The 18,187-nt window shown below is 40.4% G+C and overlaps 1 protein-coding gene across 3 annotated transcripts in view; it reads left to right on the forward strand.

The window, feature by feature from the left end:
• IKZF2 (IKAROS family zinc finger 2) overlaps positions 1-18,187 on the forward strand; it is a 113,501-nt gene that overhangs the window by 81,546 nt on the left and 13,768 nt on the right. For all 3 annotated transcript variants that reach the window (XM_062002292.1, XM_062002295.1, XM_062002293.1), the window contains one exon: positions 16,942-17,079. In XM_062002292.1, the coding sequence (XP_061858276.1) occupies positions 16,942-17,079 (138 nt within the window). The remainder of the gene's footprint in view (positions 1-16,941; positions 17,080-18,187) is intronic.

Genomic DNA, 18,187 nt, shown 5'->3' on the forward strand with positions numbered 1-18,187 from the left:
ACTGTTCAACATAGGAGATCTATTTCTGACAGATAAGATGGAAAAACAAGAGAAGTGGTGCTGGCAAGCAAAGGTAGATGTGCTGAGTACCAGCTTCATTAATATCTTCCCCTCTAGGGACTGGTTATCAGCCTTTTTCTTTCCCTTTTCATTTTTTTCCCCCTATCTCTGGAGTGTGTGATTGAGCTGACAGGGGAAGAGATGCTCATGGTGCCCCAGTGTAAGGAGGAGGTGGCCTGTTTCTTTAGTGCTTTGGGGCTACCTGTACATTGACTGACTGAGACTCACCCACTCTGCCAGCGATGACAGGCACTAATGCCATAGAAGTCCTCTGGTTCTAAATATAAGTTTACAGCAGGTGAATCTTAGACCATGAATCTTAGCAGGTGTTAAGATTTATTGTGGTACCTGTGAGACAAGCCTTGTGCCTCCTGCTGTTTGCCTTGGTGAAATGTGGCCTTGTGATGTCTCTGCTATCTGCAAGTCTACCAGTAAGTTCTTAATTCATCAGCAGAGAGAATAGAGAACGGGGAGAGCAGGTCTGGAGGGATGTTGCATCTTCTCCTCCTTCCCCTGATCATCAAAGTTTCCTTAATGAGACAGAGTGACAGAATTGTGTGTCTGGTGTCAGTTTAAGTCTCTGGACCTTTGACAAGGATGTTTCATGTTAAGGCAGGAGGTCTTGCACTCCAAAATCAGCAAGAGTTCTAATGCTCCAACACTGCAACTTCACCATGAGCGAAAATTTCCCCAGGACAGATTTCAGTTCTATAGTGCAACGGGGTGCTCGCAAAGAGGGAGTGGGATGTCCTTTGCCTCTTTCTTCAGACCCTCTGAACCTGCAGTCACCTCATCCAGAAGATCAGATAGCACTGCAGTACTTAGGGTTAACAAGGTCTTTGTTTAAGAGAGCATCATTCTGGTGTGAGATTCACATTGGATCATCCCTTTTTAATTTTGACCAGTTCCTTTGCCTGTACCAAGACAGAAGTGTGTTTGGATTGGAACTGCTGACACCTGTATGTTTTGTTTCCCTTCCACATTAGAAATTCACATCCTGGCATCATGAGCCAGATCCTGTCCTTCTTTGTGTCATCTCAGGCCATATACAGCCAGAATGAAGTACCTGATCCTGCCCTCCTGGGCTGCTCTTTGGAGAGAACACACACATATCTCCACAGCTGAGTGATGTCAGTTCTCACACAAGCCATCCTGCTTTGGAGGAGCAAAGGAGACAGCAACTTTCTTCTTCCTCTGTGTTTTTATTTTGCAACAGTGGTGTACATGGGATTTCAGTAGCATCAAAAAAACCCAGATGAATGTGGTAAGACTTCTGCATATAGAGCAGCAATCCTTCTAAACAGCATGCCTAACCTGTTTTTTAAACAACCAGAGAGACTGTTTCTATCACTTCCCTAGGGAAACAGTTCCACTTCCCATCTGCTTTTTGTTATCTATGACTCTCATCCTGATATTTAACCTAAATTATCCTTTCTTTTGCTGCAAATTACTGCTCTTCCTAACACCATCTTCTGTGTCTGTGAGTAATTCCTGTGCTCAGTTTACACAGATAGGCTGTAGTCATATGTCTGGCATCAATTCTCTTCTAGTCTGTCTTTATCTTTCAATCCTCTCATCTCTTTTTTTTATTTCTAATTCTGATTTTTTCACTATTCTTAATCACTTATTTGTGAGAGGCTTACATTGCAAAGTCATTTTATGCTTTAGAAACGGGGCCAGTACAGATGCAGACACCTAACCTCATCTCCGCCTCAATTGCCTCTTGCTGAAATCGAAATAAAGAGTACTTCTCAATCTTGTCACAGTGTTGAGAGGGCAACATGTGCAAACGATCACAAGGCACATGCATGTTGCTGCAATAAAGGTAGTGTCAGTATGTAGCAGAGTATTCCTGTGCCGCTAGTGCCCTTGCTGCATAGCAATGCATATTATCTCCTTAGTTTTACTTACCCTTTGTGCAATAGTGAAATGAGATAATTACAAGGGGGAAGGAGTAATAAGTTTGTATTGTTACTGTAACCACTGAGGTATTATACTGATACCAGCATGATTATCTTAGACACAATAGTAAGGTGATTATTAATAACACTAAAGGACTTCCTACTTAGCCTGCAATTTTTGCTATTTGTTTCTTTTATGAAACCTATCTCTTTCATCAGCTCAAAGCCTGTGTGAAGTGAGTATGTGTTGTAGCCTTATTGTTATCCATTTTTTGGTGATGGGAAAGTGAAACAGGAAAAAAAAATCCCATGAGACCCAACTTGCATGGTACCTGAACACCAGGGCAGCTTTGTGTAAATTACTTGTCTTTCTGCACCAGAACTGCTATGGACAGGCCAGCAAGTGAAGGTCTAGTAGCTTAGGTATTTAAAGATGTGTAGTCCTTTTATGCTCAAATTAGACTGTATACATACAAAACCAGAATTTAAGGTGCATCTGTAAGTGCAGGTGCTGCATAGCCAGGCTCCAGACCATCTTTCGAAACTGAGTATCTCGTTGCATTAGGTTTAAGCTTGAGCGATGTGGCGCAGTGCATCAGGAGTCCTCCTGCTCCAGAGGCAGCCTTCTGAGGTAGCTGCAGTCATTTTGCAGAACTGAGATTCAAGGGATGACTGAGAGCTTTCTCATACCCTTGAGAACACAATTTTGACTTGACAAAGCCATGTCTCAGCAAAACCAAGACCACTTCTTGCAGATACTGTGACCAACAAAATACCACAGAAGCTCTAAGGAGGCAAAAAATTTTGTTCTTTCCTCTTGAGAAAATTATTTTCAACGGCAAAAAGCTTGTGCATGTTGTCTCTGAGGAAAAGAGATTCAGCATTTGGAGCTGGCCTTTATAATTTCTTAGAGGAGTTTGTGAAACCTTTCAGCTTGAGAAAGTTTGATCTTGGAATCAAACAGTGGTTTGAGGCCATCTTTCACTGATATCTTCTCAGGGCTGTTCTATGGGGCAGCACAAAATGAAGAACTACCACTGACATTTTTTATAAAATACATGAGTACTTTAAGGTGTAAGAGAGGTATGTTTCCTATCTGGAAAAAGGAAGCCAAGAGAAACTAAGGGGGGGGGGGGAAATAACCCTGTTAATGCCACACCAGAGCTGCAGAAAGCTGCTACTGAGATTTTCTCCTGAGCTCTCAGCAACCTGTAATTATGAATTGGATTGCAGCTAAGATATTGATGGATATCACTCAAGAAGGAAAATGAGAATGTCTAGATTTTTTTACTGTGAACCTGAACTGAACTCCGTGACTCTCCTCCTATTTATAACCCTGTGTGAAGTTCAAGGAAACTTGTCCTGGAGGTTTCCCATGAGAGGGAACTGTGCTTTTACCTGACTAAAGCTCTCTGGATATTTTCCCATTTTTTATTTGATCTAAGTGTGAACTTTCTCCACCCTTCACCCCTCCTTCCTTTCTGGAGTGGTTAGAGAGGTTGATTACAGCCAGGATTACACAAGAGATGCCAGTTGCACACATGTTTTGCATAACTGTGCTGTGTTGATTTCAGACAGGGTGCCCCAAGTTGCCTCCCTGCCTTGCAACAGAGAGACAAGATCTCTATCTTCATTCCTGAAGGTGGAGAAATGCTGTTGAGGCCCTACCTATTCAAACTTTGACCAAGAGCACTTGGCTGGGACAATCCCCAAGCACACAGTTATCTGTACCCTGCAGAGCACTCACTCTCAGGAAAAGCCTGTGCTTCAAGGTTGTTCATCATTTTTGTATTAGTTAGAGAATCACTGTACCTCCGTGGAACATTGCAAGTGATCGGTAGGGCATCAAAATTCAGTAGGATTTTTTATGTCAGGCAACAATTATCTGGGGTGCTGCTACCCTGAGACTTCTGCCCAGAGAGCCAGCTACTCTGTATTAAGAATGGGCAATGTGCTTCCCAGGCACATATCCTTTCTCTTCCTTTCAGTGAGACAGGCAGGAGCACTCTCGTGTCCTAGAGACAGTTGAGGGCCTGTTGTGAGGATCTTGACCAGAAAATTAAGACAAGCTCATCCTGATGCTAATTTTGGGGCTAGTTCACCATGGCTCTTATATTTAAAAGCACTGAGTTCTGATTGACTTCAGTGAGAATTAGGGACTGACAGTCTAAGCGTTAGCCTGTGTTTCAGTTCTTTTTGTTAGGAAGTAGGTACTTTCCTCCTCCTGCCTCTTTCCAGTTTGAAGTGGAAGTCTAGGACAGCACAGTCCACCGCCAACTGAACAGAACCAGGTCTGTTCTGAGCTGCCCAGAGCATGGTACTATATCCTGGCATAGCACTGGTCTCACAGGGAGGCAGAGCCCAGACTGTTTAAGGGCTTCAGGCTCTTCCTAGAAAATAAATCACATGCAAAGGTTGCACTGCTGAGAATCCGATGATGAAATTTTCATATAGAAAAGAGACATGGGCCATAGACTCTTTCTCACTTGGATACCCTTCATATGCGTGCATTTTGTTCGTCTCCTTGGAGACAGTGTCTTGTCTGAGAGCAACTAGCTTTGGCTAGGAAAGGCCTGACATTTCTGGTTTGTGGGATGGAACTATGCTGCTGAATTTTCCGACAACCACAAAGGCAAGATTTGATACAAGCATAAGTAGTTCTATACAAGGTTAGCACGGAAGCATCTTTCTCTAATGCCTTTCTGGGGCTACAGCTTGAATCCCTACTGTGAAAGGATTAAAAAACCCTTGAGGAGAACCTAGCCTACCTCTGTCCCTCGGATACCAGAAACGTTTGTGAAATTTCTCCCTTCCCTTTCCTTCTACTGAAGAGCTGAGTCAGCTGGACTGGCATGTCTGGAACTCTGTGGCACCGAGAGCAGGCAGTCTGCCAGCTGCATTACACACAGCATCCAAAGGAACACGTCACTCCTCTCTGTCTTCCCCCCCTCCTCCCCTTTGCAATCTCCACCCTTTCCCTTTTATTTTTCCTTGTTGATCCGTGTAGGTGAGTCAGAGAAACCTGCTCATCCACAACCTGTTTCTTCTTGCCAAATCCTGGAGCAGCACTCCCAGTTCTTGTTAGGTGTCAGGAGTAGGTTATGAAAACAAAAACTGATACAGGCAACATACTGGGTATAGAGTGCACACTGTAAATGAAAATTAAATGCATAGCGATTGTGTTTCTAACAGAGTGATGCCTTTTGTAGGAAGCACTTTATTCTGTGATTCATATATAATACTAGTTTTCTTCCCATAAAACATGAGGATGGAACAGGGAAATGATTTAAGGCGTAAGTAAGAGCACATTTAGGGAGAAAAGCTATCTTAACTCCACTGGGTTTTAAAATGACAAGAGACTGGAAAATTTCCAGTAGGAAAACAGGTGGTTCATGAAAGTATTTTTAAACAAAATGACTGGGCTTTTGATATCAATTGTAGTTGTACTAATCTGAAGAAACTCCATTGATATTGTCACAATTGCTCAGTTTACAGTATTGATGTGTTTCTAACCCCAGGAATTAAAAAAAAAATGTGGATCTGGATTCTCCAGATCACAGACGTTGAAAAATGAGAGTGAAATATGAAAAACTGGCCTTTTTATTTACCTTACAATATTTATTTCCTAAGTGGGGAGGGAGTGAGAAAACATGCAAGCTAATTTTTCTCTTGGGTCAGCTGACTCCAGGAGCTGCAAACTGAAGGAAAGCATAGCGTTACATCTAACTTAGGGTGAAACTGCAGGTGTTGGTAACACCATAGGATCAGATGTGCCTCAGTGTCCTCACAGCTATGTTTCCATCAAGCAGCACCAAAGGATTGATTTTTTTGGTATGTTTTGTTGGAATGAAGCTTTTCTGCTTCAAAAAATAGATCATTCACCAGAACAAGTGCTTTGTTTGATTTTTATGTGCCACAGTAAAATGTCCACACTAGCTATATTGCAAAAAATGTATCCATTACGTTTGTTTCATTAGTCTTCTGCAGGCAGAGAGTATGTCCTAAGGACTAACGGTGAGTCAACTCAGGAGACTGCAAGTACAGTTTTGGTTGAGATACGTGAGATTTCTGCCTTGATCAGCATGAAGTCTGGGATAAACTTGACCAGACTAGTATAGAGTCTCTGGAATAGGATCACATCATTGGTGAAGAGAGGGCAAGGGACAATTTGTCCCAGGTAATATATAACTCATAGTGAGAGACAGTTGTCTCTCAGAGAGTTCAAGTCCAAGGCAAGAAGGCAACAAATTTTACTGCCCAACTACCTTCTGCAGAGGATGAACCTGGAATACAGACAAAATGGGACATGTCAAAGGCATTCAAGACACCAGCGTTACAGATAGGAATGAACCCGGAGGTCCTAAATCCTCATCCGCTGACTCACAAGACCTTCCACACACTAAGAAAAATTTAGAAAAGACAAGTTAAAAAGTAAGAAAATGAGAGAAAGAGATTTTTCTTCTCCTGGGTATCAAGAAATGAGAAATTTTCCACCCTTTCACTCTTGAAGGAGACCTCACAAAGAAATCACCCCTTTTAAATAGCCTAGTGGGAGCTTTCAGTATGAATTTTTGTTTGGCTTTTTTCCCATCAAGTAATGCAGTTAAGCATATTCAGAGTTTCCTAAGTTCCCTATTTTTACAGGAAACCTTTTAAAAGTACTTCTGGATATTTAGAGAGGTCAGTTTTATGTTCTCCTGCTCTTCTCTTTACTTTCAGCCCAAGCAGTTGCTTTTTCTTTCTTTCTATTCCTTTTCTTCCTTTTTGTTTAATTTCACACCCATATGTAATTTGTTTTCATTTTGTCTGCCTCCCTTTCAGCCATGCTAACAGTTTCTGAATCTATCCAGGGCTTGTAGAGCAAAACTTAATTGTACCAAAAAGAAACATTCTAAACCCCTAAATCTTTCCTCCCTCCCTTCTCACTCTCTCCACTACACAAACCTAAAAAATTCTGGGGTTTAAAAACTGCTCTAGAACTGGTGATTTTAATTTTTTGTGTTACAAAAAGAAAATATAACTAGGAAAGAAATTGAGACTAACAGGAATTGCAGAACTTTATTACCCAGGAAAGATTATTGTAGCTTCAGACATGGACACTTGATATAGAGGTTTGTGCTAGAAGAGAAACTGACTGGTATCTCAGATTCATCTCTAGGAGAGTTAAAGGGTCTCATCATCCTTTAAAAGATATCTTTGTTGATGTTTTTTTCTGTGCTAAGAATTGTATTCATAAAAAGATCATCCTGGTTTCCTCTTGCTGAGTACTATGATTAACTCTGAACATGGAGCAGTGGACACCACAAATGCTGATGATGGACATGGTGGGGAAAGAAGGTGCTTGTCCAGCCCTGGTTGCAGCACATTGATTTGCCTTGATGAAGCTGGAGTAAGTGTCATGGGAGCTGGGATGAGCTTTTGGGAGCAGTGAGCTGCCTCAAAAAGTTTCTTCCTGGAGGAGCCTTGACCGTGAGGTTTGCCGAAGAACGCAGCACAATGTGGCTTAACACTGTCTGCTTGAGAGAAGTCCCACCCTTATTTTGAGATCTCTGTAACGTTAGGTAAATACATACGTTGTCAGGCAACACTGGCAGAGAGCAACAGGAGCAGATAGGAAAACCTCAGAGGTAAAAGGAGTCAGTCAGCTCTTTTTGCTGTTTTGACCTTATTTGACATCTGTGTAAGGAATGACAAAACCACATGCTCGAACAGCAGATCTCTATGAGAGTAGCACAAAGACACAGGCCATGCCAGTTCTTGGGCAGTAATGAATGTATGAATAAAAATTTTCAGGTCTCAAAGGAGCCCATTAGTTTCACAGCCTGGCCTGTTTTTAGAAGCAAGGTCCCCTTTGCTGCTAGTCTTGATCGAAATAAGTAAAAATTCCCCAATTCAATGATTAGGAAAAGGAGCTGTCAATATTATTCCTCCCCTGTCACTTTTATCTTCATGACAGTTTACTGTTAGTAGTCTGTTTCCAAACAGTAGTTTGTTTCTGACAGTGCCGAGAAAAAGGAAAACTGATGTAAAAGGAAACTGGAGTGCATTCTTCCTATCTCCTAATATGTGACAAAATTGAGAGATGCCAGGTGTTTATATAACAGAAAATAACTGGTAATGCTACGTTTGACATCGCTTGCTTCAAATAACTCATAGATTCTGTTGGCTTTATAATGCTAAAAGGCCTCTGCAAGTTATGCAAAGGGGCAGCACCTGGAATAAATGTAAACTATAAGTAGCTGATGTAAATTGACTTCAGGGTGTTATTTTCATTGATACTGCCTACCAATCTGACCCAACATCTTCACTTGTTTGACTCAAAGGGGAGGGGGAAACCCAAAACAAACAAAAGCACTTCTCAAGGGAGTGTTTGTCCAGCAGCATTCCTGATCTGTACTGAGGTACCCACACCCTGTGCTGCACACTGCACGTGTGAGCTGTTCCTCTCTGCCTGCTGTTGGTTGCTTCGGAGCTCAGCATGAGATGATATGTGGATCTCCAGTTCCCTCCTTAAATTCCTGCTGGGCTGTGGCACTGACAGGGAGTGGACAGGACAGGGCAGAGAACAATAGACCAACTTCAACTAGTTTTCATTTTCCCTACTCGCTGTGTCCCAGGATCAGGGTTAAAATGAAGAGAAGCCAATGCACATTTTTTGGAAGGTTTGTCATGTGAACCAATTAATACTCTACTTATCAAGTCAGCTTTAATATAATGCTAAAAGTCTGAAGTGGAAAGTACAGAGCCAGTACACACAGTTAAGGTTTAACTTCTGTCTGAAGCCAGATCCCACCCATATCCAGGTAGTCCAGAGGCATTGCAGGGAGGAGGCTCCTTTGTGAAGTCACTTCTCTCATATCCATTGCAAGGCCTCTCCCCCTTTAAAAGTAGGTTGCCATATAACTCTGGCTGCCTTTAAGCAATTTTGAAGGTGATAAAAGACCCAGTTATTTTCTGGACTTCCTGGTTTTTGTTATTTTATCTCACCACTAGAGTGCTATTTAAACAGAGTCCCTTTTTAATAGTATTTAACCATTTCAGAGCCAGTATAAAATCCCCAGGGACCCCACCAGTTTCAGGGATGTGTTGGTATGGGATGAGGATAGTGTGCCTGGCTCAATGGCCTCAGGGCACAAGTGCACAACATTTGCACTTGCAGTTTTCAGATATTTATAAGATGGATTCAAGAGCAACATTGCCATTAATAATAAACTAAAAATTGGTGTTGAGTGCCATTTGTCAGCTTTGAAGGTTTTATCTTGAAGGAAACAAAGGTAAACTAGGAGAAATACAAGGAGAGCTTATATCTGATGCAATGTATGTTCCTTGGGAAATGGAATTGGAGGAAATATCCCTGGATTTTATCTTTCTCAGAACTAAATGCAGCATTAGCGTTCTTGTGTTTTCCTTCATTTACTGTGCAAATTTATTTGCATGGTTCCACTGAGACTTCGACATTTTTCTTTGTTTTTCATCCATGCATAGATATTATTTACAAACATACAAAGTGAACTATTTGTCTTCTGTCCTGCAAAGAATGAAAGTGGGGTGTAAGGTACTTGCTTTTATAATTATTTGATGGATGCTGAGACTATGTCAGGAGCTCTGCAAGTATCTGGATGGTTAGAGAGATTTCAATGATTCTGTGACTGTGCCAACGAAACAGGAGTGACATTGTTTGTTAAACTTCTGGCACAAAAATGCTACCTACTTATTTATATCCCTTGTGGCAGATTGGAACGTTGTTTTATCTCTAAAATCCTGCAGATCAGTTAATAAACAAACATAAGTTGATGAAGCAGATTAAATAAGACCCACCAGTAGCTGCAAAATAAATCATAATAAACTACTAAAGTAATAAAAGACTGCAAACAGAGCCTCCTTGAAGGTAAAAATAAGGACCCCAACCCCTTAGCTATTGTAAATGAGCGCTAATGTTTACTGATTTACACCAGATTCTGGCCCATGTTTTGATATGTAGAGAAGGTAAAGATACTTAAAAGTTTTTTTCCTGACTAACGTATTTATTTGCTCTGTATGTGCATGCATGTTTTTGTGGTTTGTTCTATCCAAAATGTAGCATGGATTAAGTCTTTGGAGTTCATATATAATCTGATGTTTAACAGTGTTTGCCACAGAAGGTCAAGGGAGGACTGAACAATAGTGCAGTATTTCAATACTACCTGCTTATCTTACAAGACTGTAGGCAACTGGTAGGTAGATGCAGGTGTTGAGCTGCTGGTTTGCACCCTGGAGATATTTATAGGAAAGGCAGGTGTGTCCAGAAAACAAAGGATGTGTAGGTGTAATGGTTTGCCATTCTTTGCTGCATGATGGTGTACCATGACTGTCTTGTGGTGTTTCACTGCTAGGTGCATAGAGCTACTGTCATAGCATATGGGAGCTGTTGACAGAAGTAACTTACCATTGGCTACTGCTGTGCGAAAAGTCAGCACAAGCCATTTTACATTTGCTGGGAGGCTTACAAAATGTTCAACAGCCATGTATGTATCAATAGACAATTAATAATAAGAGGCATTGGGACATAAAGTCATGAAGTGAGCAGAGTGCTATATTTCAAGCTCCAACTCCAGAAAGTACTAGTTGATTAACGACACATATGTAGGCTTCTCCTGTTGTAATGCTGCATTTTGGGTTTTGACCTTTTTGAGGGATCCAGAAACCTTTTTAAGTGCCGATCTAGCTGTGTAGTCTCCTTTACTGCACGATCTAGTGAACTTGTCCTTTACCACATAACCTCACAAAACCTAAAACATGGCTCAAAATATGATAATCTGAAAAGTGCTTGTAGAACTGAGATATCAGAAATTCATGAGATCCAGAAGTGTATCTGCATCCACTGAACCAAACCCCAGAGATTGCTGCCTTCACTTGGACTGGCAAGTATTAAAAGTTTAAGGCAGAGTTTTCATAATGTGATTAGAGATTTGGGTTTTTTTCTTTAAGTCATACTCTTTAAGATGTCACAGATTGGGCACTCAGAAATGGAGGTACTTGACACTGGATGTTCTACATCTATGTGTTTGTGTGCTCCAGCAGCCTGGAGCTTTATTTTAGATGCTTGCATGTTGTGACTTCTGCATGCAGGTTGTCTTGGACAATTTTGGGTTAGCTGTGGGGCTTGCTGTTGTTTCTGAATTCCAGCATATACCTATTATTTTGAGAGTGTGTGTAATCTCCCAAGCAAGAAAAAAAAAATTAAAAAGGCAACAAATCAAAGAGCCCCAATAGATTTCAATGAACACATTTACAGTCATTAAGCACTGCATCAAGACACATCATCAGAGTGGGAGGCAATTTCCTTTACAAAGCTGTGTGCTGCTCAGAGCCAGCATGGGCTTAGGTCTCACTTGAGGTTTTTTATGATTAATTCATTCAGGGGTCTATTATTCATGTAAATATTTTTGTGTGTGAAGTTTTGAGCTAGGCAGCTCCAGAAAAGCCAAAATGTGCTGTTTAATTAAAGTAGCGAACTGGAGAGACTTTATGTCGCCTCTCTGCAGCCTCAGCCCTCCTGCCGAAACCTCAGTGCTGCCTTGGCCCTCACTAGCTCTGACAATTGCTTCCTCTATTCAGGGAAGCTGGAGATGGGAAGGACTGCGGCAGCTACTATACTCACTTTTTTTATGACTGTTGCACACTCTTTTTGTCTTGTCTGGTGTTAAATATCACCAAGCTCAGGGGTATTTTACATTTCCCTGGGCTGACCATTTCATGGCCTGAAAGGACACCGTGCCTGCAAATTGCCTCATTTGCCACCTATTTTTTTTTCTGATTTGACTTTCTTATTTCTGCTTAATCCTCTACTCTGTAGCATCCTGAGTATCTCCTCCTGCTCTTTAATGTTCACTCCCCTATCTAATAAAATCACAGTGTATTATTAAGTCTTTAATTTCTCAGTGGAGATGCGGGACATATTTTTCTGTGCCTCCCTACTTGTATGAGCTTCACCATATTAGCTTCTGTGCATCTCACAAAGTGCATGAATTCATTTACATGCTGTGAAGAAGGGAATTACTACCTTAATCATACATGTGAATTATTGAAGCACAGGAAATCAGAACGTCTTGCCTGCAGTCACAAAATTTGTAGTGTAACTATGAGTTGAACCCTACACTCCCTAGTCCCAACTCAGCACCTTAATCATATTTCCTACTTCTGTCTTAAATCTGATCTTTGATAAATCCTACTTCAAGCAAAAAGCACTACTTTGTGGTAGGTACAGTGCAACTGCAGAATAACTCTCCTTTCTCAAGCAGCTTCCAGTTGTAGGGGACAAAGAAAAAATAATGAATTAATACTGGTTATGGTCATGACAGACAATTCTACAACCTCACAGATAGGCATAAGTATCAGCCCAAAAGAACATTTTATCTTCTTTGATGCTGCTTCAGAAAACTTCAACTGGAGAGTACTGGGATTTCCTCCATCTCCGGGGTGCTAGAGGCCGAGTGGGAGTTCATGTTTTACATAAATAAGTTGTGCTCAGTGCACTGCCATCGGAGAGACTGCCTCAGACCAAAATTAGCTGTGTCAGATGACTGCTCAGTTCAGAAATCTTGGCTGACTTCCCTTGCAATGCCCTGATGGGGCAATAATACAAAAATAAAAAAAGTTTGGTACAAAGCTCAGTACAAAGTTTCTAGTCCTTGGATTGGGCTGACGTATGTCACACAGCTGTAGCAATGCCTTTTCCAGTATAGGCTTATTCAATTAGCAGCTGAGATGTCACAGGGACTTGGGATATGGGCAGGGACTTGGGATGTGGACAGGCTGTTCTTAACCTGTTGTTTAAGCCTTTCTCATGTTATATGCTTATGACAAGGCATTACATGGGATGCCTTGTTATTTCCCTTTGACTTACTTTATATTCTGATATGCACTCCCATTTCTTTTGAGAGCCAAATGCTGCGCAAATGCCTTACAGGCTCTTTCTCTTGCACTGACCTTTTTTTATGACTTTAAAGAAATTTCCCTAGGCCCAAGTCTGCTTTCTGTCTTGAATATTGACCTTAGAGTTACAACATCTCATTGTTGCTGCATGCAGACTTCTCAGCTATCAAAGTTCACCCACAGGACTAAAAATATTCCTAACTCGGAAACACCTTGCCTTTTGTGTCCTCCTCCTCTTCCCCCTCTTCGCTTCACATGAGCATTTTAATTTCACAAGTAAGCTTTGTTTCTCTGTGAATTTTGACAAGTGGTTTACCTGTTTGATGGTAAAAAATGTACTTCAATTTTAAGTGTCTTTTTCACTGTGACTGTCATAATATTTTCCGTTAGAGGCTGAGGCTCCACTGTGGGTTTTGTGTGCCACGTTGTCATCTGTATGAACCTGAGCTTAAATGCATGGAAATTCTGACATTTCAGGAAGAAATATAAAGTGTATTTTTATGTTCTTCAAGTTAGCTGTTTCATAGGTATGGCTGCTGGGTTTTGCCCAGTGCCCTGGTCTTTCCCAGTTCAACAATAGATTCAAGATTTCTCAAGATATTGAGATTGTTTGCATTCACTGTATTGTGTCATTGCTATGAGAATGAGTGCTGGTAATTTTTTATCTGATGACTTACCCTGAAAAAGTGATAAAGGAATAATTACTTCAAATCAGGGATTTCCAAACTGACTTTGTTTGGGTGCCACTGCCATTGGCAGTAGCGGTTACATACAATGCCAAATGTAGGGTCCACATACCATGGTGTTCAGTGAGGATCGTGGAGAAGGCAGCTTTCTACCAGGCAAGTTGAGTCAAATTTTGAGTGGCTTCATGGTGGAAATGGCTCCATATGGGGACTTGAAGAGAGTTTTGATAGGCTATAGCAATGCTGAACTCTGTGCCTTCGAATCCATAGCTTATAGGCCAAGTCTGTGCCCAGAAGTGCAAGCAACGAGTTTTTGAGGGAATTTTTGGCTATTAATTATTACCTACTATACAGTATTAGCGGTCATGTGCTTTCATAGTTTGTAATGTGGAACAGAGAATGCCGTTGAGGAGGAAATTGGACACTCTAATACACTTTTACAGCTTTCTATTGTTAATATGAACTACAGAAAAGTGTACACCTACTGGCAATGCTCCCATTCACAAATCTATGTGTCAGTTTTGTCACTAGTTAATTTGAGAATACGAGGAGAAATTTCAAGCTGTTTCATTGACTTGACTTTTGTCACAACGACAAAGTTTCTAAAATTCAGACTTGGCTAGCTATGTCTTTTTCCCAACGGTCTGTGAGAACTGCTGCTGACATAAACAATTCCTATGAGAACTGCTTCCATTGTGATCTGACCTGATCAATTGCGCTGCAACCCAAGTGACAGTCACTTTGGGTAATTTAATAGTATAATAGTATATATCAGATTTTGCAGGTGTAGGGCTATGATGTGAATGCATGTGTAGAACAGGAGGGACCAAATACAGAAATAAACCAGAAGGAGTTGTATTTTACCCTATTCAATTGACACTCACAAACTTTGTTCTTCATGGTTGTGTCTTAAACAGCTTCCAGTTGTGTATTAGGCAACATGACTAACATTTCTCACATGTTGGTTATTCTCTGCACTTCTCTCAAGGGGAAGGAGTGTGTGTGCTAGATTATTTCTTTCCTTTGGGAGATATGTTCCTCAAATCCCATATTACATGTAGAAATTGTACGTTTATCATTAGCTTTTATCAGCTCTTTGATCCTTGACATTTGATGGCATTTGAGTAGCTGACCATCCTAGATAGCATTGGAAAAGCTCAGCCTTGCTGTGTGTGAATGGTTCCTGAAATTGTTGCAATGCAAGGAGAAACCATTTGAAGAGGTGTAATACAAGCTTTTTTTCCTGAGTGTTGAATCTTTTTTTTTTTTTTGATAATGTGAGCTTGTAGCAGAATATGTTTCTCTGTGCTAAATGATCATCTATTTAATTAATGTGGCTACCTGTTGAATAGCTGAAAGCAATCATCACTTTCCCTTGTGTCTTATGGTTTATCTAAGTTCCTTGTTAACCTGGTATAGCCAAACTGAATGGGCTAATTCAGCACTGCTTCATCTTGTTTAATTTAATCTCTTCAGTTGCAATGGTTTGTTTTCTTTTTTTTCAATAGACGTTGAGTTAGCTTATAATAAAAATATCAGACAGACAGACATTGATGCCATTGAAATACATGATGAAGCACTGTGATGGTCATGATAAAAGTCTTTCCAGCTTAGGCAGTGTGTTTTCCTAAAAGTGCTTCCAGATTGAGATGTCTGGTTTTTGTTTAAGAGCTGAGGCTTGCTCCAGATCATTCACATCAAGGGCAATTACTCTGAGAGTGATAATGAGCCTCACACTTGGCCTCCACTGAGATTCCCAGTACCAGCACCAGTTACAGCAACACTATAAGCTAGTGAGCAAAATAATATAAAGACAACTGTTTGATCTAAGATAATATTTTGCTAAAAATAAGCCTTATCTCTAAATAAAGAGAAATAAATCCACAGTTTGGATGCTTATTAAAAGCAGCTTTGCTGTCCAGTGGAAAACTTGGTTGTTACTGAACTGCACACACAAACAAACTTTGTGAGAAAACTGGAAACTTTCTGCAAGTGTGTTCATTTCATCAAATACTCTTTTTCTGAGGCAAAAAAGTTTTTGACCAGCTCTGATACCAGAAGCTTAAGCTTTTTCATCTTCTATTGTATGGGTGATGTGGGACACACATTGGAGTATGTGCTAGTCCTGCAGAGGCCCTAAAGAGTTTCTCTGAGTCTTTTGTGTTTAGGACTTCAGCTCGAGTGCAGAGAATCCACTGCCTGTCTTCTTGTTGGCTAAGTGTGTCCTCCCTGCAGTTTGCCCTGCGTTTTCCCATCCCACTGATTACAATGCATTTTGGCTGCAATTAGTACAGCTTGGATTTCATTAACTAAATGATGGTGAAATGCTTTCAATATTGGGACAAATCCAATAGAAACATATATATTATCTAACAAAGCATGTTCTCAATTTCTTTGGCCAGAAATTTTTACCTAAGATTTTCAAAACTCTGGAAGAAGTTTGAGCTTCCCCATTCCTCAGCCAGCTCTGAAAATTGCAGCTGATGGTGTTTTACTAGACTTTCAATACTGACTTTAATAACTCTTTAGCTATTACAGAATAAATGATCGTGTTCTACAAGTTCAAATTCTACTAAAACCCTTTATTAGCATGGCTTGACAAAACATTTCTGGCTAGCTTTCTGGCCTTGGGTCAGACCATTCTTGTGGTTTTTTAATGACATGCTATGAAAAGGATATACCCCATAAGAATCTGTTGCCAGGTTTTGCATGCATTAAGAAGCATTTGCTGTTTGCATAATGCTGCTGAGTGAAAAAAAAAATTAAAAATCAGAATTAGCATCTTGTGTTAATCTGACTTCATTTTCATTGTACATGGCATTTTGTGTTTTTTAATGTTATCCAATCTCTGTGAATTACTGGTGGCAGCTCAGTTCTGTAATTGTGCTGTTACCAAAGTTACTTTCTGATATCTTTTATTTTCCAGCCTTCCTTTAGTAATTTTAGCAGTTTTCTCAATGAAAAGAGAACTCCTCTGGGCCACGTAATGGGTTTCCCCACAGTTGGGAGCACAATTAGGCCACTGGGGCAGCTCATTTTCGCGAAGACAACTGTTCATACCATGGGCAGAACATCTCAGAAGTTTCTTTCCCATGAGAGATTCTTTCCCCCTCTTGTCATCTGTTTATTTACTTTGCAACCAACAAGTTCCACCTCTTTTTCCTTCTGCTGATATTGTGCGTTAGCTTGAAAAACAGACGGGGCAAAGTACCCAGCAGGTGGGAGAACGTGTGTGCGGTGGGAAGATGGGGCTGGGACCGGAGTAACCTTTCTTAGGTGTCTTTCCATCGCAAGATTTGTTTGTTGCAAAAGTGTGATTTTTTTTGATAGCAGAAGTGGGTTGTAATGGATTTGACCTGATGCTTTTGTTCCTTCTGCAGTGGGGAAGCCTCACAAGTGCAACTACTGTGGCCGGAGCTACAAGCAGCGCAGCTCGCTGGAGGAGCACAAGGAACGCTGCCACAACTATCTGCAGAATGTCAGTATGGAGGCTGCCGGGCAGGTCATGAGTCACCATGGTGGGTGGAAACTGCCTTCCGAGGTCTCTTGGACTTGGAGCATCTCTTGCGAGTGTTTTTCCATCTATTTTTCTTCCTTCCTTTCAGCTTTGTGTCACTTCCATCTTATAGATTGCTTATGCTTAGATAGGCAGGAGGAGAAAAGATGGGCTAAAATCCTCACTCTGTCCAATTTAACAGCACTGATTTTGCTGATTTTTTTTTCCCTAAGTCAGTATTTAGCTTTCTATTATGTAGAAATGTGCAGACATAAGAAAAAGGCAAGGCAACTGTGCAGAGTCACCCTAAAAACTAAGCCATGTATAAAATGTAGGATGCTCTTCCCCTTCCTTTCTTATAGTAACCGATAATTGTAAGAGATAAGGACAGTGGAGGTATTCAGAACTCAACAATTCTACTCCGTGTAATATAATCTGATATCCTTCAAAAGGCAGGGATAGATATAAAAATATCCAGAGCAGAATTGATTTCAACAGCGTTGATGAAAGTAATTATAATAATTATTTAAAATGTTTGTATGCATTTATATGTGTTAGTATTAATATGTTAACTAACACTGCATGTGTTAATATACATAAAGGCTGAAGAGTGCCAAAAAGATTGTTGCAAGCAGGAAGTGTCAAACTTCATGAGTTTATTTTCAAAAATGTCTATAGCTATTAATATGGATAATGAGCATAATATCTCAGACTGCAGGGTTGTAGGTTTCTCTGTAGAACTAAGTACTAAACGGTAGCTGTCCAAAAATTGTTATAATCACATTCAAAATTAGTGTTCTGGAAACTCTTCTAAAACTGAACATCTTTTAAATTTAAAATGTTGTCTTTAGATTGGTATTTGGAGTATTTAAAGTTTCTTACTGATCAGAAAATATAAACTATACATTTTCCATTTTGATTGAAAATTACCTGTACATAAGAATATAAAATGTTAGATTGTAGGTAAGTGAAAAGGCAAGAGAACGTTTCTTCTTTTTTTCTGTTTTGCATTTTATTGTTGAGTCTTATGGCTTCATTTGGAAATTAATTATGTAAAGGTTCTGAAAGGTCACTTCTAAAAACCTGAAAATACAAGCTGAAATGGAATCATAGAATGGTTGAAAGGGACC

This window comes from Colius striatus, chromosome 9 (genome assembly GCF_028858725.1).
Source record: "Colius striatus isolate bColStr4 chromosome 9, bColStr4.1.hap1, whole genome shotgun sequence".
Lineage (NCBI taxonomy): Eukaryota > Metazoa > Chordata > Aves > Coliiformes > Coliidae > Colius > Colius striatus.